The 23174-nt window shown below is 51.5% G+C and overlaps 1 protein-coding gene across 1 annotated transcript in view; it reads right to left on the minus strand.

Annotated features, from left to right (window-relative positions):
* Grid1 (glutamate receptor, ionotropic, delta 1) overlaps positions 1-23174 on the minus strand; it is a 661017-nt gene that overhangs the window by 461859 nt on the left and 175984 nt on the right. The window contains exon 5 of the mRNA XM_013506310.1: positions 18216-18421. Within this exon, the coding sequence (XP_013361764.1) occupies positions 18216-18421 (206 nt within the window). The remainder of the gene's footprint in view (positions 1-18215; positions 18422-23174) is intronic.

The following is a 23174-nucleotide window of genomic DNA, read 5'->3' on the forward strand; positions in this document are numbered from 1 at the left end:
CTCCCTGCCCAGCATGAGCGAAGTGTGTTCAGCTGGGGACTTGGGACCCAACCCAAGAAGACTCATTAAATGGCTCCAGAAGCCTCTGCCACCAGAGCCCTGGACAAAGGCTGCCCTCAAGGTGCCAGTGCCAAGTAGGACTGAGGCTCTCCCAAGGCCCATGCCAGCTCCATCTCGCACCACAGCTGCACATGACAACCATCCACGCTGCTTCACGTCCTGATGTCCGATGGGCACTGCAGTGTCACCCTGCTGCCCCTGGACATGGCATGAGGATTGGGCCACAGAGGGCCCCACCCTCAGGGCCACCAGGTCACCGGGGAGATTTCCACACACATCATTGGCTGGTCTCGCTCCCAGGTGACATCGTGTTCAGGCCAGGTCGAGCCCTCCTGGCTTTCAGAGCCAGAGCTCCACTGGCATCCCAGCCTGGCTCCCATAATCCAACTCCAGCAAGTGATACAGCTTCACCACACCTTGGCACCCTCAGCCATCAAGAAAGACCCTGAGAAGAGCACTAATGGGTGAAAAACAAACCATAAAGAGCGCAGCACCAGAACACACTGGTGTTACCATCCCTTCATTCACGCTGGGCCAGCCCATTCCTGCTTAGTGCTCCTGGATCTGAGCGACCTCTGCAGAGGGCTTCGTGAAGGGCAGTGGGAAGCCCAGGGCAGCCTGTACTAGTGCTGCCCCCGGCCCAGTAAGGGGGACAGTGGGGCACAATGCCCACCTTGAGACTCAACCCCACCTCAGCAACCACCTGCTACAAAGCAGGGCACCATAGCCAGGGGAAAGAGAAAGGCTGGGCACCAGGTGATGCCAACTCCACCTCTCAGGGACCTGGGCGAACTGCTGGCCCCAGGGGCCACTGCTGGGACATGCAGTCCAGCACCAAGCTTAGTGTCCATGTCTGTGTCCACTGCCCTTTTCTTCCTGCCTTTCTCCCACTGTGACATTGGGAAAGGGGGCTAACCGCACCCCTTTCATCCTAACAAAGCTCAGGGAAAGCCGTCCAGTCAGGGTGAGTTGCCAACAGCAGCCAGCAGCCCCTCGGGTTGGGCTGTCACATGCATCAAGACAGAATCAACCCAATAACCTAGCTTCACAACCAAATACAATTCTGCATCCATTCACTCGCTTTCTCACTGAGGAAACAGTTCTCAGAGCCCCGTCTGTGCCAGGCATGCTGTGCTGGACATGAAGAACACAGAAACAAATGTGGCCCAGTGTATCAGTTAGCTACTGCCATAATAATGCTATATAACAAACTACCCCAAATGCAGCAGATAAAACAAGCATCATGGGTTATCACAGAATTGGTGGGATCAGGTCAGCTTCTCACTGAAGCTTTCTGGGTCAGCTCACTGACTCTGACCTACCCTCTGGGTTTCTCATTCTCCTTGCCCAGTGGGTTTTCAAAGGCTTATTCTTTCTCCTTACAACAATGAAAGTGACCTAAACTCAGATTACAGGTGGAAAAAGCCAGCATCTCCTATGCTCCAGGCTCAGAACTGGCACTCTCATCTCTGCCTACATGTCACTGGCAAAGCAAGCTTGACAGCTAATCCCAAAGCCAAAGGGCAGGGAGCACAGCCAGGGCACAGAGAGAGGGTGGTCTGGAGAAGGGCAGGTCATGATTCACTGGGCCCCACCTGCCCTCTTCCCAAAGACTCCCAGGCCCAGACACAAAGAGCAAGGTGTCCAGAAGAACAGCTCCCTGTGGATCCATCTGATCACTGAGGTCACTTGGGATGCAGGGTCTTTTGTACCCTGAAGGATATCTGTTCCCTGCCTCATTTCCTCTATAAATTAGACAGGCAGGAGTTCTCAGCTGTTTGACAGGAAGAAAAGAAGAGAATTGGGGGCTCTAAGGATTTGCTGAAGCTACACTCTACTGTTTTCAGCTATCTGCACTTGGTAAGAGCTGTCCATAGGAAAAAGGAAGTAGATTGGTGCTCACACTTTCCTGAGCTAACAGACACCAGAGTCTGGCTGGACCAATCAGTCATGTCATTTAAGGAGGTAAAAAAATTCAACCTAACGGGAAAAGGCCCTGAGAAATAGGGACAATGTTAACCCACAGGATAGTACCATCTTTTGGAACAAAAACAGAAATTTCTGGATGACGTTTGAGGCCCTGGGCAGGGCAAGGATATCAGCTTTTGGAAAGGTCCCAAGCACACTAGAAGGTGCTATCTCCATCCACATGGATGGCCGACCAGAGACCTCGGTCCTTGCTCAGAGTCCCACAGCCAGTAAGTGGCAGAAGTGAGGATGCAGGCAGACACGTCCTTGCACAACCTCTGCTGGCACTAGGTGCCTGCGATGACCCAACACAGGAGCCACAGAAGTCAGCCAGGTGAGGACAGAGTACTCAACTGGATGCCATGGTCTGGAAAAAGAAGATCAAGTAATGGGACCTGAGACCCCAGGCCAGCCCAGCCCACAGGGAATCCTCAGGCCTCATCTGCAGGGTGGGAGGTGGCCCTGCTCTCCCGCACAACCTCCTGGACCCATCTCATTGGCCAGTCACAGGAATATGATTCTCTTCCCTGCTCCTCAAGTGAACATCTGTTTTTCTCAAAGCTGTGAATGTCACGTCAAGAATTTCCAATTACCTTCCCCTTGGTTTTATTTAGCATCGGTGTATTGGAGGCATAATTAGTCGGAGATGAAAACCTGTATTGTTCCCTTCTCCTCAGCAATGAAATAGGTTTCCAAATGTGCTAACAGAGAGGATCCTTCTCCAAAAATGACAAAGAGCAAGTGAAGAATGAAAGCAGAAGTGAAATACGGATTAAGGACAACCACAGCCCAGGAGAGGCGGAGTGCAGAATGAGACGGCTGCATCTACCATACTGCCGGGTATCTCACCTCGCTGGCTCCTAATGAGGACGGGCCTTTGCAACAGCGTAAAAGTGAGGCTAATGGAGATGAAGGGCTGGTGTCCACGGACACACTGAATAAAGCTCCACTCCTCTCCTGAGCCACGGAGCCACCTCTCCAGCCTCTCACCATGTCGTTCTCTCCTCTCTCTCTGCTTGAGCCATGCAGCCCCTTGTTCCTACATCAGGCCAGGCTCTGCCCCCACCTTTAGGGCCCTGGTGATGGCACAGCTGACCACACAGCCAAAAGCAGCCCAGCCCCTACCCCATGTGCTTTCTCTGAGTCCTTCCTGGTACTCTTTGCCACTGGAGAGGATCCTGCTTGTGCCTCTTCCTCTCTCACCTAAATGTGAAGTCCCAGGGGTGTTACCCCACCCCAGTCCCAGCACCTTGCAGTGCGGCGTAGTCACTTTTCTTGTCTCTGGGACAAAATACCTGATATCCGCAAATTAAAGGAGAGAAGGTTGATTTGGCTCGTGATTTGCAGAGGTTCCGGTCCATACTCCTGTGACTCCAAGGCAAGACAGCATGGCAGAGGGGCCTGACAACCAGGAAGCAGAGCAGCAAGGGAGGAACTGGGCAGGGAGAGAAACACATGCCCCAGGCCACACCCCAGCAACCCAACTCCTCCAACCAGCCCCCACCTCCTAAGAGCAAGTCACTGGGAGCCCCAGAACCCAGTCGCCTCCCATGGATCCCACCTACGATTCCGTGAGGCTCTTGGGAAACATCTAGATAGGAACCACAACACAGGGGATTTGACACAGCAGGTGCTCAGTAAATTCTGCTGGGCTTCACTGCGATGGGCCAACAGGAGCATAAGGTGTGTGTGTCTTATAAAGAGATGAAAGGCTGTTGTGGGTAAAGAAAAACAAAATTGCCATGAGGCCTGAGAACGCCAATCCAGTGCTGACCAAAGGGAGAGGACAGGTTTTGCCTAACATTAGTATGAGCTTTCTCACTATGGAGCTGCCCAGCAACAAAACAGCTTCCTCAGTAGGTGGTGAGTTCCCCATCTCTAGCAGTATGTAAGCAGAGGCCACTCCTGCAGCCGGCATATGGGAGAGACGGGCAGCCCGCTGACTTCAGAGTCTACAGCAGCCATGTTGGTTTCTTCTGTGTGCAACGTCAGGACAAAATCCCGTCTGAATACTCCTTCCCCTGCCCATGGGGAACCCACAGAGCCTCTCCATGTCCTCGGGTTCACTGGGCTTTTATGGGGGAGAAAAGTTAGGGACAAAAAGAGAAGCAAGAACATGCGTGGGCTATGAAAGGTGGCAGATGGGGAGACAGTGGCTTGCGAGACACAGGGAGAGAGAAAGTGTTCTGAGAAACGCTGCTGGGTAGGAAAGGATCCTCTTAATGCTGTTCAAAGACTACTGTAAGGAATTGCTTTGCATGTCATTCCTTTTTCTTCCTAATGTGATTCTACACAGACACTGAGAAGTGAAGCACACATGAATGAAATAATACATGAATAAATAAATGAAGGAAAGGACAAATGAGCTGGGTGTGATGGCGCATGCCTGTAATCCTAGCATTCAGGAATCTGAGACAGGAGGATCACCAAGAGTCCAAGGCCAGCCTGGACCACACAGTGAAACCCAGTCTCAAAAAACAAACTATAGAAGAACAAATGAGTAAAAGTTTGAAATCCACTGGTTCGCACCAGAACTCCCACATCTCTCCTGCTAGTGTTAGAAGTGGTGACAATCAATGCTGGCTAGCTAAAAGCTTGTCCTATGCTAGGTACCTGTTCCAGTGCCTTCCATGGATGGATGCTCCCCGACTCTCTAAGGTTACACCCTGACAAACCTACCAAAGGCTGAAGTGTCCTAAGTCAATGGCATACACAGTACACCTAGCTGCCTGGTATTTCTAACTTAGCAATACAACACCATAGAGTTCAGGGTGCTTCCCTTTGTGATCACAAGGTTGACTAGGAGCTGTAGGTACAGGACCACATGTCACTAGCTCAGGGAAACTTTGACGGCCCTCCTTCCAGCCTGTCCACCACTACCATCACCACCATCATCAACACTATCATCATCTCTATTATCACCATCACTACCAGCACCATCACTACTACCACTACCACCATCAACCAATATCAACATCATCTCAATTACAAACACCACCACCACCAGCACCACCAGCACCACCCTCATCAACACTGCTGTCATCTCTATTATCACCACTACCACCACTGCCACCACTACCACCATCACTGATATCAATATCATCTCAATTACCAACACCAACACCACCCTCATCATCACTACCATCATCTCTATTACCACCACCACCATCACTGCCACCACTACCACAGCCACCAATATCAGTATCATCTCAATTACCAACACCACCCTCATCAACACTACCGTCATCTCTATTACTACCATCACTACCACCACCATCACTGCCACCACTACCACCATCACCAATGCCAACATCATCTCAGTTACCATCAAAAACAACATCATCACTACTACCATTAGCTCTATTACCACCACCACTACCGCCACTATCACTGTGCCACTACTACCACTTTCATCACCAACACTACCATCATCTCAGTTACCACCACTACCACCATTATCATCAGTATCATCTCCATCACCACAACTGCTACCATCACCATCATGACAATTAGCATCATCACCACCTTTATCAGCATCACTGTCATCACTATCAGCACACTACCACCATCATCACCACCACTGTCATCACTATCACCATCAACCTCATAGACCATAGCTCATTTGCCCTTCAAAGTGAGTCAGATCCTCCATGCTAAAGAATTCCAAATAATGGGTATAGAATTTCTCCACTCCTTAAGTGTGGGCTGCAATCATGCCACTTTTCCAAAGAGTATAGCACAGAAAGAAACAGGGAGTGTCTTTACAGTGAAGAGACCTGGCAGACACTCTCTGCCATGGGTCAAGGTCAGCATCAACAGTGAGAAGTCACATCAGCAGCACGTATCTTCCATAAGATATGATGAGAATGTACTTTGCCCAGTATTCGTCCATTCACTATGAGATATATACTATACTAACACAAGATGCTCATAATAGGGGAAATGAGTGTAGGATAGATGAGAACTTTCTATGCTGTCTTCACAATTTCTCTGTAAGTCTAAAATAATTCTAAAATTAAGTTTCTCCAAAAAATAAATGGATGTCGGGTCTCACCTTAAGTTCTGTAGAATATCATTCTAAAATAGCTCTCGAAACTGCTTCCTCCTCCCCAATTATCTCTGCCTTTGCTCACCCAAATTTTGGCACCATCTTTCCTCCCTGCCTAGGTGTCCCATCCAATCCATCCTGTTCCTGAGGCAGCAGAGTTTTCAGGAGACGAATGGGACAAGGCACAGCCATGTTGCCATGGACCCCAGTGTCTTAAGGATCTTTCAGGCTTCTACATGGCTCACAGGCTCTCCCTGTGCAGCATCTCTTCGTACTCTCCCTCCACATGCTGCCTAACTAACTTGTCATTTCCTCTTCCTCTCCATCCATGCTCCTGCCTCCATGCCCCAACTGGACCCCTGCTACTCCCTTACCGGGCACTTTCTTCCCCTGCTGCCTTCCCTGGCTCATTCTTGATGACCCTTCAAATGCAGCTGTATGCTTTCTCCCAGCACACCCAGTCCTGGCATGGGCTGCCTCTCATGAGCATGGTGGTGAAGGTGAAGATGCTGGTGGTGCCAACTGGATGGTGATGACAATGGTGATGGCCATGACCACTGCAACAATCACTTCCTACGGAAGCCTTCCCTTGCCCAGGATGGATATGGTGGCACTGGAGGACACATCCATATTCCTGTATTGTTACTGGCTTTTCACTTTCCCAGGGACAAGCAAGTCCTGCCACCTGTGTCTCTCAAGCAACAGTCTCCAACAAATGTTTATTTTATGATGAGTAAATGACTGGGGGAAAAGAGGTGGGGTGAAAAATCATGGCCAGCGATCCAGGTCTTTTTTTCCTGATTTTAAATTACAAATTCTACTCTCTATAACTCTATTATCCTCACTAGAGTCCTATATAACCCATTCTGTTATGCAGCAATGGAATGGGTTACTAGATTTCATTATTACAGGATAATTAATGCCAAGGTATTGCCAGTTTGGGCGTAAATATTAAATATCACCTTCAGCATAACTATTCTCTAACTCTATGATTACAGTTTAGAAATAACCATGTTTTGATGTGTGGTGCCTTTGTCATGGAGAAGTGATACCAAGTAGACACCTGCTTTGCAGGCCCCTCATCCTCCAGGTTGTGTACTTTCTCCCAGCTTAAGCCTGGGCTCCCAGCACACCCAGCCCTGGCACGGGCTATCTCTCATGATCATGGTGGTGATAGTGAAGATGCCAGTGGTGCCAACAGGATGGTGAAGACCATGGTGATGGCCATGACCCCTGCAACTGGCCCTGTGGTTTCTCTCAGGATCTATCAGCTGGGTCCCTTGGGAGGTCCCCAAGTAATACATCACTTCATGGCTTCCATTTCCTTTCATGACATGATGCAAGAGGAACCACAAAGAGCGAGGACTCCCAGACACTATGAGATGGGGAGGGCACCACATGTCAGAGGAGATGCTGAGCTCACTGAGGACCAGGCAAGTCTGACTCTGAGCCTCCATTCTTCCGCCACCTCCTCACCTCCAACCACCTTGCTGTAGTGCTCTTCCTAAAGACTGCAATTTCATTTTCTTCCTTGGCAAAACCTTTACCTCTGTCAGTCACCTTCAGAATGCTCTCAAACAGTAGCACCATGAGTGTTCACATCACAAAAGCCAAATACATGACACGGTTTCCCCAACCTAGTCATCCTGTCACCAAGAACTGTTGCCAGGACTCTGGGGCAGACACACCCAAGCTTCCTTCAGGCTTGCTGGGTCACTTGCACTGCAGCGCTGAGCAGCCACCCACGCAAATGATCACCCGAAGGCCACCAGGCGGTGGTGTAAATTCAGTGGCCAGTGAAGAGGAAAATCGCCCAAGCCTCCAGCTTGTCCAGCCAGCTTCTTCTGGGTCCTGACTCAAGCCACATGACAGATCCTGAGCCAAGACTGCTCAACTGACCCCGTAGCAAATCTCTGACCCAAGAGAAACAGGAAAGATAATAAAATGATTGCTGTTTCAAACTACTAAGTGATGGGGTGGTTTAGCACACAGTACTAGATAACAAAAACGAAGGTCCAAGAGCATCAACAAACAGCTCTCAGATCTTCTTCCAGCAGCTTTCTGTGTGGCCCTGCTCCCACTATGGGATAGGGACCAAGGTGCTGGTGCTCCTGGCTCCAACATCTCCCTGGAACATTCATTCAAATCCCAAGACCACAGGGCCCATCGACCTCACACACAGGGAGACCTCAGCTGTACCTCACTCCCTATCCAGAAATGAAGTAGCAGGAGCCATTGAGCTCTCTATGGCTAAGCTGAGACCTTCAGTTACTAGAGCTTCCAAGGATGACAGAAGTGATGCAGCCCGGTATCATGGCACACCCTGTGATCCCAATACTCAGGAGGCTGAGGCAGGAGGATTGCCATAAGTTTGAGGCCATCCCAGGCTACAAAGCAAGATCCTGCCTCTAAAAAAAAAGAGGTGATGCCATAGGCAAAGTGGTTCTGACAGCAAGCACCAGTGTCACAAGCATCAACACCAATATCACCATTATCACCAGCACCAGCACCAGCACCATCTCCTACTGCCATGACCAGGAACATCTTCATCTGCAGCACCATCATCCCCATTATCATCACCATCATCACCATCACTGTCATGACCATCACAATTGTCATCACCATCCTCACCACCACTACCACCATCACTGCTGTGATTGTCACCATAACCATCACCACCTAGCCATCTTCACTGTCATGCTCATTACCAGCATCGTCACAGTCACCACCACGAGGATCACCATCACTTCCACTGCAACCATCACCATTATTATCATCGCCATTGCTACCGCCACCACCATCATCGCCATCACCACCACCACCTCAGTAATACTGAGGACATTTACTGAGCACTTACTCTGTGCCAGGATCTGTCCCAAGTGTCACATGCACTGTTTTGTTGACCTTTTCATTACATCCCTAGGATGTGGCCCTGCCACTCTGCCTACCTTAAAGGTTTGGAGCAGTTTTAGAACTTATCCATGGCAGTACCCAGATTCTAACCCCATATGGACAACTTGGAAAGCCAGACGTGCTCTTGCCCTCTCTCTGGCTCCCCCACCTTCTCTGGGAGTGAGCAGAAATTAGATTCCTGACTGTACATGTAGTCCCAGATTCAGTGACAGCCCAGCAGTGGGACTCCCAAATCCTGATCCTGCAACAGATCCCACACTGAGCCGAGGCCAAAGCCTTCAGTGGGAGAAGCAGGGTCACTCCTCACCCATTCACTGAGAAGAATGATTGAGCCAGAGATGTGTTCACTGTGTTTCCCACCCAGTGACCATCCTGAAGCATGGCTCCTCCCTCCCAGTAAGAAACATGGAGACTGACAGGCACACGGGTCCCTGCCTGCCCCTCCCCCAGCTATGCACCCAGCTAGGGGGAGCCCTACTCACACAACTTCCTTCTACCACTTTCCTTTGGAAGGTAATACCACAGACTTGAAAGGACACCATCCTCCAGGGAAAGAAAACGCCCTGGCCATTGCTAAGGTTTGAATGCAGCTTGTCCTGCCAAACTCATTTTAGGTCTCAACCCCAGTGTGAGGTATTAAGAGGGTGTGATTTTAATCCAGTTACAGTGTCTAGAGGTAGGGAGCTTGGGAGATGGTTAGGAAGAGATAAAGTCATCAGAGCGGACTTCCATGATTGAATTCAGTGGTGTTAGCAGGAAAGACAGACCAGAGGACACTGAGTTTTCCATCTCTTAGATGCCCTGTCACATTGGACACTGCCAACAAGAAGGCTATGGACAGAACCATGAGCCAAAATACACTTCATTTCTTTCTAACACACCCAGTCTGTAATAAATACTGTGGGATAGTGAAGTTCAGATTTCTGGCTCCTCTGGAAACACAGGGAATAGGGACCACAAGGCCCCCTCATAGGGGTCCTGGCAAGGCCTGTCCCTCCTTTTCAGTGCAGGATGTATCTCTAGGTACCTCCAGGCCTCCTTACACCAACCTGCCCTGTGCCTCAGTGTCCTGCCTGGATGTTTCAGGCTTTCAGATTCATGGTGCATGTTATAGCTGATTGTCATCCCAAGGGTGGCTACAGCCATTTTTATTGAATCCTTTGGCTGTTCTCCAAACCCCCCAACTAGAGAACTAGCCAAAAGCTCATGTGGCTGCTGGGACCGGAGGGACCTGCTTGCCCGCTGTAGAACAGAAAGGACCCAGGGATACCTTGCCCCTGCCCATAGGCATTGCTGGGTGCGCAGCTGTTTCTGCCCGGATGCTCTGTCCTCTGGCTCTGTTCTTCAGTGTGAGTTTGCTCTCTCTCTGGCTTAGCTTGGCAGCTCTGTAAGGGCAGAGGTCATGTCTCCTTCCCCAGAGCACTCAGTACAAAGGGCCCAGGGAAAAGGTAGTGGCCCGGGCACTAATGAGCTGCTGAGAAACACCTCCTTGTCTGCAGAGCAACTCTATAGGATGGAAACACCAGCATCTGACCCTCTTCTATGTTCCCAGTGACCAGCCCTGGGGAGATTCCTCTAACAGCTGTCCCTGATCGGATGGCAATGCCAGCTCAGACAGGAGACACCCCAAGGGTTTCTGCCCTGCTCCTCAGAGAGACCCACAAGTGCCCAGAGGGCATCTGGACCCCTGGGGTGAGATAGGGGTAGCACAGAGACCTCCTTGCCTTCCCTCATCCCCCAGGGACTCCAACAGCCTCTCCAGCTGAGTGCCCAGGTGACACTCTGGTCCTCAGTCCCAGCGAGGCTGGCCGAGGGCCACGAACACTTCATCCCTTCTTGCTACCCCCTCTCCCCCCCGCAAGGTGCACCACATCTGGGTTTCCCCACTGGGCTCTGGGAGCCCTGCCTCCTGACCCAGAGCAGGTGAGGAGCCAGCCCTCCCCCAGGCTCCTCTTCCCTGAGTCACTGACGTTTTGACCTTGACCCTAAAAGGCCCCTGTGGGTTCTACAATCTCAGCTGAAAACCTTCCACAAACACAATAACAAAATTACCATTTGCAAAGTGCCACTCACAAGCAGCTTTAGCTCAAGTCATTCCCATGGCAACCCTCTGGGAAGGTGCTAATATCCAGCTTATGGAGTGTAAACAAGCTCCCAAAGACAGCTCTGAATGTGCAGAGCTGGGAGTGCGCTGGGATCTGTTTGCTCCCAAGACAGTGGCCCCTCCTCTGCGGCAGCAGCCCCATGTTGGTGTGCAGGTGCTGTGTCCAGTTGAACACGGTGAGCCTCAGGCCTCCTCGGTGGAGGAGAGAAGAGGCACAGTGAAGAAGAGGCACCTTCAGGTCCCCTGCCTGACTCTTGTCACGTACCTCAAAGTTCAAGTCCTCAGATTCCCACAGAACAGAAGCCTGCCCTCTCTGGCCCCAGAGTCCCTGGGCCCTCCTGGATGGGGTTCGCACACACGTTTCTCTTGGTAAGCATTTCCTTGCATATTCTACTGCCAGCTGGTCAGTTTCTTCCACCTCTACACTGGGCAGCAACTCCTTTTCTCCTATCTTTCTAACCTCAACCCTGGACCACGGCCCCTGCTCCTGGCCGCCTCCCTAAATCACTCCCAGCATCAAGCAGCCATGGATGGAGATGCGAGAGTAGTGCTCTGGGGAGGGAGAGAGGGAGGCCACATCCTGGCTGCCCACCAACAGCTGCCAGCCAACCACACCACTTGCCCTGGACCCCTCTTCCAACCATCACAACCCTGATGCCAACCACTGGCACATTCCAAAACACGTGATGGGACCTCACTCAGGGTCACTCAGCATGGCTGATGTTCCTCCATTCCCTCAGCACCCAAAGCTTTGTGTTTCCCATCTAACCCTCCTCTCCTTTCAGACAAGTCCCTGGGGACCCAGTGCCATGGCAGGCTCTGTGTGAGAGCAAAATGGGAGCCCTACAACCCCAGAAATGGTGCTCTGTGTTCCTTGTCAGAGGAACTTTATGGGTCAGACAGAATTGCTCTGTGGTACAGAGGGGGAAGCAAAGCTCAGAAAGCCACAAGGTGAGCAAGGAAGTCAGGGGGAGCTGGCTCAGTTCTGCCTGCAACTCTGCCTGTCCCCTGCCCCTGGACAGAATGGGAGGAAGTAAATGTCGCCAGACTGAAGCAAGAGCTGGGACCCTGGCAAATGTGACAGTGCTGTTACAGATATGTGAGAGCCGGCTGAGGCCAGCAAGACCAGCAAGACCAGCGCTGGTCAGTGGCAGGCAAGGGAGCCCGCGTGAGTTCCCTAGAATAGGAGGGGTTAGGAGCGATGAGTAGAATCTAAGGTCACAAGAAGAAAGTGTGAAAGACCTGTGGACTCCCCAAGACACAACAGCTGTCCCTTACCATGCCAGCTCAGCCAGGCCCTAACTTCTGGCTGCCTCTCCCTGCACTGAGCTCCAAACTCATCCACTGGAACAAACTCTAGAAAATGTCTCTTCCTCATGGTCTCATTTCCAAGAATTTCTAAGGAAAAAAAAAAATGAATTTTTCAGACTCAAAGCTCTTTTGCTAAAGTGCTAAGGCTTTAAGATCCATAAACAGTAGGACATAATTAAATGCAAATGTGGCCATATTTAAAAATTAACCTTCTATAATTAATTAGTAATTTAAAATATTCCGGTAAATGATACTTAAATGACATGGAATTATCCTAGCTCTGAGTGATAGAGTTGTCTGCTACAGATTTGCCATGATGGAGTAAGGAATATTTGCATATATCATGTGCGACAACAGAGCATTGTGATTACTTAATTTACCTTTGCTATAAATGTATTAAAAAGCACAGTCATTATATTCAAATTGCAAGGGATTCACTTGTTGCAGCAGAATCTGAGAAGCCAGCAATGGACTGGAAGCAGGAGTTAACCCGATTCCTGGAAGGATTAAATTGGCCCTGCCATACCCCACGTCCCCACTCCGGAGCAATAGGAGGGCTCTGACAGAGGGTCCCACACTGTCTGTCCTCCTATTCGCCATCACCATCTCCCCTCTGCTGCCACTGTCACTCTGAAACCAACACCTCCTTCCCAGCACTGCAATGCCGGGTCCAGACTACTCTCCAACCAGCAGTGCCATGATGGCCATGAGTGTGCATGGCGCCATGTGGGGCTACACAGGGCATGTCTGTGTGTCTGGCCTGAAGGGCTAGACTAGTCTGAGGTCCTGTCGTAGCAGTATATGTGGCTATCTGGCTGTACTCTCGCATCAGCATGCATCTGCGTGTCCATGTGTGTACACGCGCTTGCCCAGTCTCCCACCGCTGTCTGCTACTTACCATCGACCCAGCCCCGATATACTCACCATCTCTCTGCACCTTCTGCCCTCTGCTGTCCTCTGCCACATGCCACAGCTGCCCCATGACCATCCCACCTGCAGGAGCAGACCAGGCCCTGTCTGCTGACCTTCTCCTGTTCCTGGGGTAGCTTCTTAGGAAAACTTGGCCTAGCCAGTAGCGGCAGTTTCAAGGACAGAGCCCTGCTCACAGGCTGTCCTAGGACTTTCTGACCAGCCAAAAAGGACACCAAGTCACACAGAAGAAAGATCTGGGTTTTGGTCTTTCTACTGGAAGTGAGAAACAGGAAAGACTTCCTACATTCCTCCCTCAGGCTGCCGTGGCCAGGCCTTGTGTCGCTCTCGGAACACACGATGGTAGACACTACTCTAAGGGCAGCACATGCTGAGGTGGGGGCAGATGGCCCTACAACTGTGCATTGACAATGACAGGGCACTGAGGCCAGGCGAGCTACGCCTCTCACCTCATAAACTGAGAGCAAGGAGACCACATCTCCTCCACAGAGTGTTCACATAGCCAGGAAGAATTTCATTTTTCTACTATTGCACTTTCAGTGAAATAAAATAAACAGAAGGAGCGGAGAAAACACAGAGGAAATAAAGAGGGACATCTGTGAACCACTAGAAATGGAGCCCCAGAAATAATAACTGAAAGGTAGAAGGGCAAAGTCCTGGCACACCTGCTTCCCACAGCCTACACGTGCCTGGGGTGGGGAACAGCCCTGGGTCACAGCCTCTCTGCCAGCATCTCTGTGCCCCACCTACATTTGATACGGTTCCTGACCCACAAGAGGCCCCAGTCAGCACTCACTAGGTGGGTAGTGATGGGATAAATGGATGGATGGATGGATGGATGAATGCTGGATGGATGGACAGATGGAGGAATGGATGAACACATGGATAGATGGATGATAATGAATGGATGGATGAACAGATAGATGCACAGATAAACAGATGAATGGATGGATAGATGGATGGATGGATGGTGAATGAATGGATGGATGGGTTGGTGGACACAAGAAAGGACAGACAGATGATGGGATGGAAGGATGGACAGATTGATATTGGACAGATAAGAGGTGGATGAATGGAATCCGCACTAAGAAGCTGAGGTGAAGCCCAAAACCAAAATCAACAGTGAACTGGAAGTGTCTCCTTCAACCCTGACCCAGAGATAAACAAGAACATACACCATAGGCTATGAATATCTAAGGGCTTAAAAAGGGCCCTAGAGGCAAACCAGTCCTGGTGCATGATTCCCCGCCCCAGGCTAAGGAGTGCCTCCTGCTTTCATCTCAGTGTTAGACCCTGCCACTCCTGGGCCTACACACCCACTGCTACAAAGACACCCCCTGAGGTCAGTGCAAGGTCACACCTCTAGACCCAGCAGTGATGTCACCAACTTCAGGAGCCCTCTCCCTGATTCTCCATTATCCATCCTTGACACCCTCAGACGTCCTAGTCCACATCTCTGCCACTCCAGGTGCAGGGATCTGTCCACACCTCTGTCTTCCCCACCAAGCTGGACACTCCAGGAGAGCAGGACAAAAGTGCAGTGCCTCCTACAGAGCTTGGCATAGCACTGGGGCTTGTGAAATCTGCAGAAGCGATAGAAAGAACCAAGAGCAGAAGGAGTGCCCCACTCAGCAATCAGGAGCCCAGAGAAGGCTAAGATCAGACTGAGGAGACAAAGCCCAAGCTACCCCTAACTAGGGATGTCTGCAGATGGCCACCCTCCCTGCAAGGCCCAGTGCAGAGCCCAGCAAGCCTGCTGAAGGAAGGGTCCACTCCATAGTGGACACCCTCAGCAGCCCCAAAGGCCTGGGACCAGAAGCCCAGGGTGCTGTCACCTGAAGGCTCCTCTCCAAGCAGGGACTTCTCATACCTTTCAAAGTGCATTGGTGTAGTGGGTGTGTAGGATGACGGAGAGACCTCAGAGGGCAGAATGTAGAGTCAGCACTAAGCGATGGACAGCCAGGAGTCCTGAGGTGGGATCTGTAACCTAAGACTACAGGGGCCCCCAGCCAGGCCCCAATGCGTTTGCTGTGGCCCACCTTCCCACTTCCACCAAAGCCAGGGAACCGAACCTGCCACCCCCAGCCAGCATGGTCCTTTGTGAACCGGAACCAGAGAAAGGACACACTGGGGACATTGCTCAGAGAAGCAACTCCCAGTGCTCCACACTGACAGTCCAGTAGGTCACAAGACCACCATGGCTGTGTCACACAGGACTTATTGCTAACGACCATAAAAGTCCAGCCTTAGCAGCAGACTCATGTTTAGCAAAGTGTGAATGAGCAGATCATCCTCCTTACCCATTCCAGGCATTTTGAGAAGGGAAGGGGAGCCCTACAGCTGGGAAAGCCATGTGACCCAGCTGGCTGTGGCTCCTCACACCATCCCCTGGGATATGATACCGATGAGCTATGTGTGGAGGTGGGGTCCACAGCAGTGGTTGGGTTTCATAAAGTTCAGGCCATGTTCTGGCAATGGGTCACCCTTATGAATAGTCTTCCCCTGTCACAATGAAGAGGATGTGGCATCAGTCTGTGCAAAGAGCAGAAGCCCCCAGGCAGTGACAGAGGCTCTGGGCAGGGACAGCACTGAGAGCCTTGGCTCCTGAGTCAGACAGACTGTGTTCACCAGATCTGCCCCCTAACCACGCTTCAGACACACATGAACACTTGGGCATAAGCCCTCCAAAACCTCAGCCAGACCCTGACCACAGGCAGCTGATGGTATCTTCCTCCACGAAGCCAGCATGGCCACCTACTATAGGAAGTGCAGTGCACTGTGTTCTCTATCACTCCCCACTGGAGAAGAGCAGGGTTCTGGAACAGGTCAGATCCAGACTTGAATTCTGTTTGGTTGCTTAGTGGCTTCAGGCAAGTGTGACTTTAAGCGACTCATTAGCTTGGCCCTTTTTCCATTTCCTTCTCTACAAAGGGTGCTGTTGATGAGAGTATACACTAAGGGTTCCAGGAGGTGACAGCCTCTTCCACCCCAATGTCGGGACAGAGATGGAGCCTCACCCACTGGCCCTGAAGGTAAGAACAGGGGCACTCTGCCCTGTATCCAAAGTCCAGGTGTCATCCTTGCCACTGGGATCCTGCCACCACTTCCTGGGCCTTGTTACTCTTACCTGTTACTCTTGACAGTAGCCCTGCCAGTGGCATCCAGCAACACAAAGGTTTTGCAAGCAGCCTGAGGAACCAGAGAAGGCAACAGGCTGGAGCCGAGCTGCACCCGGCGCTATAGGAGTTCACATCACGAACCAGTTAGAAACAGTGTCTTAAGGCAAGTCTTGGTTGTGTGGGAAACCTTGTAGGGCCTGGGGACAGGAAGGAGCTGTTAGGGAGATGTGGGTATAGGGGCGAAGAGCCAGGTGCTGCTCAAGGAGCTATGCCAAATGCTTTGTCATCGGGGTCACCTCCTTCATCCCTAATTTACAGGCGCAATGCTAGGCGTGACCCAGCCTACAGAGGTCAGGCAAGCTGACTGAGGTCACACGAATAGTAAGCAGAGGAGATAAGACTTGACCCCAAATCTGTCCAACTCTAAAGCCAACACTTTCCGCTCCCAGGCTTCCCAGCAGAGCAGCAGAAAGGAGGAAAGGCAGCCGGAAGAGAGAGCCAAGAATGAGCAAGAAGAGAAAAAGCTCTGGAATTAGTGCCCATATATGCAGAGTAGACGCCAGCTGGGGCTGCCCAACAAGGAGGAAGCACCCATGAGCAGACTTTTGCAAGCACCCTGCAGCACATGTTCTGACAAAGCCTGGACACATGAGCACGCTGAGCCCACGACTGAATCACTCCCCACAAGGAAACATTCGGGTGGAAATGCCATGCACCAGGTGGACATCACAACCCAGCTGACCACCAGTGCACGAGGGGCCTGATTAGCAGAAAGCGCCAGAGCGACCGCCAGTTGCACCAAATTAAGTGTTCCCAATTTTACGCTCTCCAGCAGTGGGCTCTGCGCTGCTTCTGGAGGCATGAGGTAGCATTCTGAGTGATAATTAATTAGAAGGGAGAGCAGAACAAACAAGCAAAGTGCATCAAATGGCATTAGTATTATTCCGCCATTTCTTCATTTGGCTTTTGATCAGAGAGGGCCAAAGTGCAGAGACACCACAGGAGCACCCAGCTGCCTGCCACAACCTGTTCAGGCTGCTCTGCTCCCCAGCACCCCACAATCCTGCACACCTCCCTCTCTTTACACCAACTCAGGCCAGAGAGAGACGTGCCCCCGCCTCCTCCTCACCTCTCTGCCGCCAGACCACTGGGGCCAGCACCAATCAGCCAGCTCCTTCTAGCTCAGAGCCTTCTAGTTTGTTCTCAAATGAATGGATCCTTTGTTAAACCAGAGGTCCTGTCTTCATTAGTAAGTCCTAACCCCTAATAGAGGTGTTTTTCAAAGAAACACACAGTGATTATCTCAAGCACCAAAGAAACAGGCATGCACAAGGTATCATTTGACGACAGGCAACAGATACCTCCTCCAGCTGCTAACAAATCCCATGGCAGACCTGCCCACCTCTGCAGAGAGCTAGAAATGTATTTCATCCCTAGACGCTTACACCTTTCAACAAAGAGGAAAATTAAAAGGAAAAAAAAAGAAAAAAAGAAAATCTCAGAGATTGCTGGCAGTGACTTGTAATCAGGCTTCCCACTGGCTGCCCTACAGCCTCTCAGAGTCCAGGCAGGCCTCAGTCATCTGTTGCAGACCAATCTGCCACGAAGTGATGCGCAGGCCTCCCTGCATGGCCATATACTGCGGCAGAATGTCCACAGCCCAAGCACCCCTTTCGGCTATGCACAGGAGAACTGCACCCTGCAAGTTGAACCTCGCTGAGCCATCCCCATGGCCCCTGTGGCCTCAGTCCCTTCCTCTTACCTCATTGATGAAGGAGTGCGCCCCCTGTGGGCTGAGCAGCAGGATGGCACGGCGCAGTGTGTCCCGGTAGCGGTTCAGCTCCTCTGTCTTCATGGTGGTGAAGAGGCTAGTGAACACGTGGCTGATGTTCTTGTCCACCTTTTGTAAAGAGACATCAAGGCCCAGCCGCGAAGCCTGGTCCAGAAAGCTTTGGAGTCCACGGATGTCTGAGCAGAGGGAAGAGAGGAGAAAGAGAAAATGGTCTGTAAGCATCAAGGGATCTGCAGGGCACCCAGCTCTAACGCACCCCACCGACCCCCAGAAACAAGGGCTGGAGTCTGCTTTGGTGGTCCCAAGAGACTGGAAAACACCAATGTAATCCAAATGTCCCTCCCCGGCGCCCAGGCCTGGGGTGACTATGTCCCACTATGGGGAGCCCTTTCTGCCATCCAGTAGGTCCCACGGCCAGAACACACCCTGAACAATCAGCACCTCTTCCTCCCTAAATGGGCCTGGGCCTGGCAGGCCTTTTGTCTTGGCTACATGGGCTGGGGGTTTCTGGCCTCAGTTACCTCTGTATCTTGCAGCTGAGTCTTCTGCACCTTCAATGGCAAGCAGAGGGCACTGCCCGCCCTGACCAGAGCTGGCCCAGCATGAGGACATGCCCAGTTCTATTCCTGGGCCCCTGCTCCAGTCTTCTGATGGTCACAGCCTGGATGATGGCACTCAGCCCTGCGGCAAGGGGTCATGTCCTGCTCTGGGGATCTGATCTTCCTCAATGAAACCTCCCTCCCCATGCTCTTCCAACTGGGGTAACAGACCCCAAGTCCTGATTGGGTCGGGGATAAGTAAGTGACCCTCAGGCAGAGCCCCTGCAAGACAGGCTGCTGGAACAGTCACCAGGCTTGGAGTGCAGAAGGGCTTCCTTGGGAGGTGGTGACCATCCTAATCATCTGACACAGCCCCACTGGCCAAGCCACCTGGCTTCCCCAAGGAGACCTGCCTAAGACTGGACCTGGTACAGAGGCAAGAGGGCCTGAGAGGGAGACACCATCCTGACAGTTATCACCCAAGCCTCGGGGTCCTGTGCCTGAGTTTTTCCATTCCAGGGTCCAATACATTTCCTTCCACTTAGGCCAACTTGAGTTGCTTTTCTGGCACCAGCAACCCCAAGTGCCAACCCATAGCTGGGTCCTTTCTTTGCAGCCTGGGACATTTTTCTGGCCCTTTTCTGGCCCATCCCTACAGCTAACTCTGCTCTACTTTCCCCACACCCCCACTCTCCTCAAGCCCTGAGGTACCTCTGGGCAGGCCTGGGCCCACCAAGTCACTGAGAATCAAAATCCCAGCGAACAGTGTGAACTCAACACATTTTGTTCCTAACCAGCTCCTCCACCAAGCTGCCTGTGCATGTCCATTCCATAAACGCTGAGCTTCACATGTGCAGACCATGTGTGAGCTGCTGCCACAGAGGGCGCCACGCTCTCCAGCACAGGCTGTGAGTCCCCACTAGACTGCAAGGTAGAGAACCAAACACAGAGCCATGGCTGTCATGACCAGGGTTCTGGGGGCTAAGCACAGGTACTCGCTCCCCAAACAAAGGGACCCCAACACTTAGGACTGAGCACAGACTCACCATCTCACCAGCAAAAGACCCATGGTCTTTAAGCTTCTGTTTGTTCATCCATAAACCGGGGATAAAATCTTTCAACCATCATTTCTGTGGGGTTCTGAGGGACAGGGTTTCTCCCGCTTGGCTCCCAAGGGTCTGATGGTCCACAGGCAAAAGAAGGGTGCTGTGGTGTGCAGCTGAGCATTTTGGGAGGCCACTCTTGTGCCTGGCATTCAAGCCCACAGCCCATATTTTCCATTCCAGCCATGACCTCAGGCGGTCCCCTAGCAGCCTGGCCTGGGAGCATAGCCACCGAGAGAGAAGGAAGGAGGTGCCAGATAGCAGGGACATCAGGCCAGGCCCAGGTGGCCTTCACAGAGCTCCCCCTAAGTGAAGAGCACTAACCAGCCAAGCCAACACAGTGGCCCCTACAGCCCGCGACCCAGACCCTGCCCACTGACCCAGCCGTCCACACCCCTTGGATCCCCAGAGCAGCCACATAGCTTAGCACCCAGGACAGCGGCAGCCCCAGGGCCTGCTGAAAGCAAAGTTAAAGAGAATAAAGAACCTATTCTTTTTTATTTTGTTTTTAACTGACACGTAGTAATTGTACATATGGAGCACAATCCATGCATATATATGTAAGAAAATTGGGGCAATTAGCCTGTCCATTACTCATACATTCACTAGCTCTTTGTAGTGAGAACATCCACGATCCACCCACCCATCTAGCAATCCTACAATATTCAGGACAATACTGTTAACCATAGTCACTATTCTGAGCAACAGAATACAACTTTCTTCCTCTCTCCAACTGCAATATTGTACCCTGACCAATCCTTCTCTACCTATCTCTGGCCTCCAGGAACCACTTTTCTATTCTACTTCTCTGAAAGCAACTTTTTTAGGTTCCACATTTGAGTGAGATCATGCATATCTGCTTAATGCAGCACTATTCATAATAGCAAAGATATAGAATCAACCTACAGGTCCACCAAGTGATGCATGCTTAAAGAAAATGTGGCACATTCTCCCAATGGAATACTATTCAGTCACAAAGAAGGATCGAGTCTTGTCATTCATGGCAATGTGGATAATCCTGAAGGATGTCATGCTAAGTGAAATAAGCCTGGCACAGACATTTAAGAATCACTTTGGAACCTGTCAGAAAGAGCGGCAGAGCACATGTGCACAGACGCTTCAAGGCACAGAGGACCAGGGAGGCCCAGCCAGACCTTCTCAGCCTGGTGTCAGCCCAAGGCCTGAGCATGGCACAGCTCACACATGGCACTGGAAGCTGGACAGTGTTTCAGGACCAAGCAACACCCGTGCCCATGCCAGCAGCAGACTTGTGCCTGGCACCTGACTGCTTCCTGCCAACACTAATGAGAGTTTCTTCCTCTGTCTGCAGTGCCCAAAACACAGCTATCAGCCACCAGTGGCTATTTACATGTATGTCAATAAGTCAGTTTATTAAATTAATTAAAATGAAACAAAAATTTATAGCCAGCTTCTCAGCTGGCGGGGCCACATTCAAGCACTCAACAGCTACCTCTGGCCGTGGGTCACTGTGCTGGGGCATGCAGATTCAGATCCCAGGAAAGAGACAGTTGAAGGAAGTCCTACTGGAGGACACTTCCTGGAGACACCATCTTCTACCCAGCAGGGGTGAAGGATGTCCCCAAGAGGCCAGCTGCCTTCAGGACCCTGGTAAGAGCATCCCTATTCCTATGCCTTTTCCCAGTCACTTTGAAGTCCCCTCCATCTCGGGCTCTGACATTGGCCCATGGGACAATGATGAACTCACTGCAGACAGAGCCTTGAGTAAGTGTTGGTGCATTTCCACTGCCACTCTTGGACATCCTGGGCAAGGCTGCTGGAGGGGTGCAGAGGCAGGTGGGGAGGAGTCAGGCTGCCCCAGCATCCACCCCAGCCACACACCACTGAAGTCAGACACAGGAACAAGGCCAGAGTAGAACTGCCTGGGTGAACTATAGACTCATCATGAATAACAAATGGCTCCTGTTCTGAGCTGCTAACTTTGGGGTGGTCTGTTTCCCAGCAATAGCTAGCTGATAGGCCAAGGTCAGCAGATGAACTAGGCCTGCTATTTCCTGTGGAAATGGAGATGAAAGACAGTCTTTACCTCATCGAGCCATGCCACCACTTTGCCCCACATGCCTGTCACCATGGAGTTGAGTGAGAGCAATGCCATGTGTCCACGGGCAGCTTCTGTGGCCCTGTCCTTTCCCTGGGACACCAATGGTCCTCAATGTCCCTATGGACTTGGCTGTGTCCCAGATCTGAGCACAACTGACAGGATAGGCATAAAAGTGGGACCCTGAGACCCCCATCACCAGTGACTCCTTCTCTTAGCACCTTCCAAGGCCACTATGAGTCTTCACAGGGGCAGGGACTGTCCCCATCTGAGAGCCTCCTTCTAACGTTCACATGCCATGTGCACCGTGACAGCCCACATGGGCTCGTGAGTCTGGGAGGGTCACCCAGGTGGCCCTGGAGACCTCATGCATCATGCAGCATGGCCAGGCCTCTTCAGCTGAGAGAAAAGTTCCCTTCAGACCCTTCTGAGGTCCCGTCTACCTAAAGTCATGTCAGCCCACAGGGTTGCTTCCTCTCCTTACAGACCTGGAGGTGACAGGGGCAGATGGCAACTGTCTAGGGACCCACATGTACACACAGGACATGGAAAATAAAAGCCCTCAGAGCTGCTGTCCACCCTCAGCTACTGCACTGCCTGCTGTGTTCAGGCAGCCTCAGTGGGCTGAGCCATCGGAGAGGTTCAGTCCCGTCTGCAGGACTGCATCACTAATTCACTCCTGGAATTAGTGATGTCGGCTGAGGGCTGCATTTTCATGGCTCCTGCTGCAACTGACTCTCCCACTGGGCTGAAAAGGTCAACTCTCAGCCTGCTCTCCCAGGAGCCCTTATGCAACCGCAGGGGGAGGGCGGAGCCAGAGCGGCCAGCAGAAGCACAGGCCAACTTCGCAGCCGCCTGCCCATTCCCCAGGAACGGAGCCAAGAAAGCCTGCTTCTCCGCAGCAGAACTCATCCTCCCTATGCCAGAAACAGACTTCCGTAATGCTCAGGGAACTGAACCAGATGCGCGGCTTAAATATCTCATGGTTTCTCTTACTGGAGAAACCCGAAGTATAAAGAAACTATCAAGCAAAGGGAAAAGACAGATCACAGGAAACAGGGAGACAGATCTTTTGCAAATGGGAAGGGTATCAAGAGACAGAGGGAGAGGGAGAGTGGGGAGGGGAAAAGAGGGGGACATAAGAGTTAATACACATTATGTACACGTGCCAACTCCCCACAATCATTATATACTGCAAATATGCACTAAT

This window comes from Chinchilla lanigera, unplaced genomic scaffold (genome assembly GCF_000276665.1).
Source record: "Chinchilla lanigera isolate Chin_1 unplaced genomic scaffold, ChiLan1.0 scaffold00109, whole genome shotgun sequence".
NCBI classification, from domain to species: domain Eukaryota; kingdom Metazoa; phylum Chordata; class Mammalia; order Rodentia; family Chinchillidae; genus Chinchilla; species Chinchilla lanigera.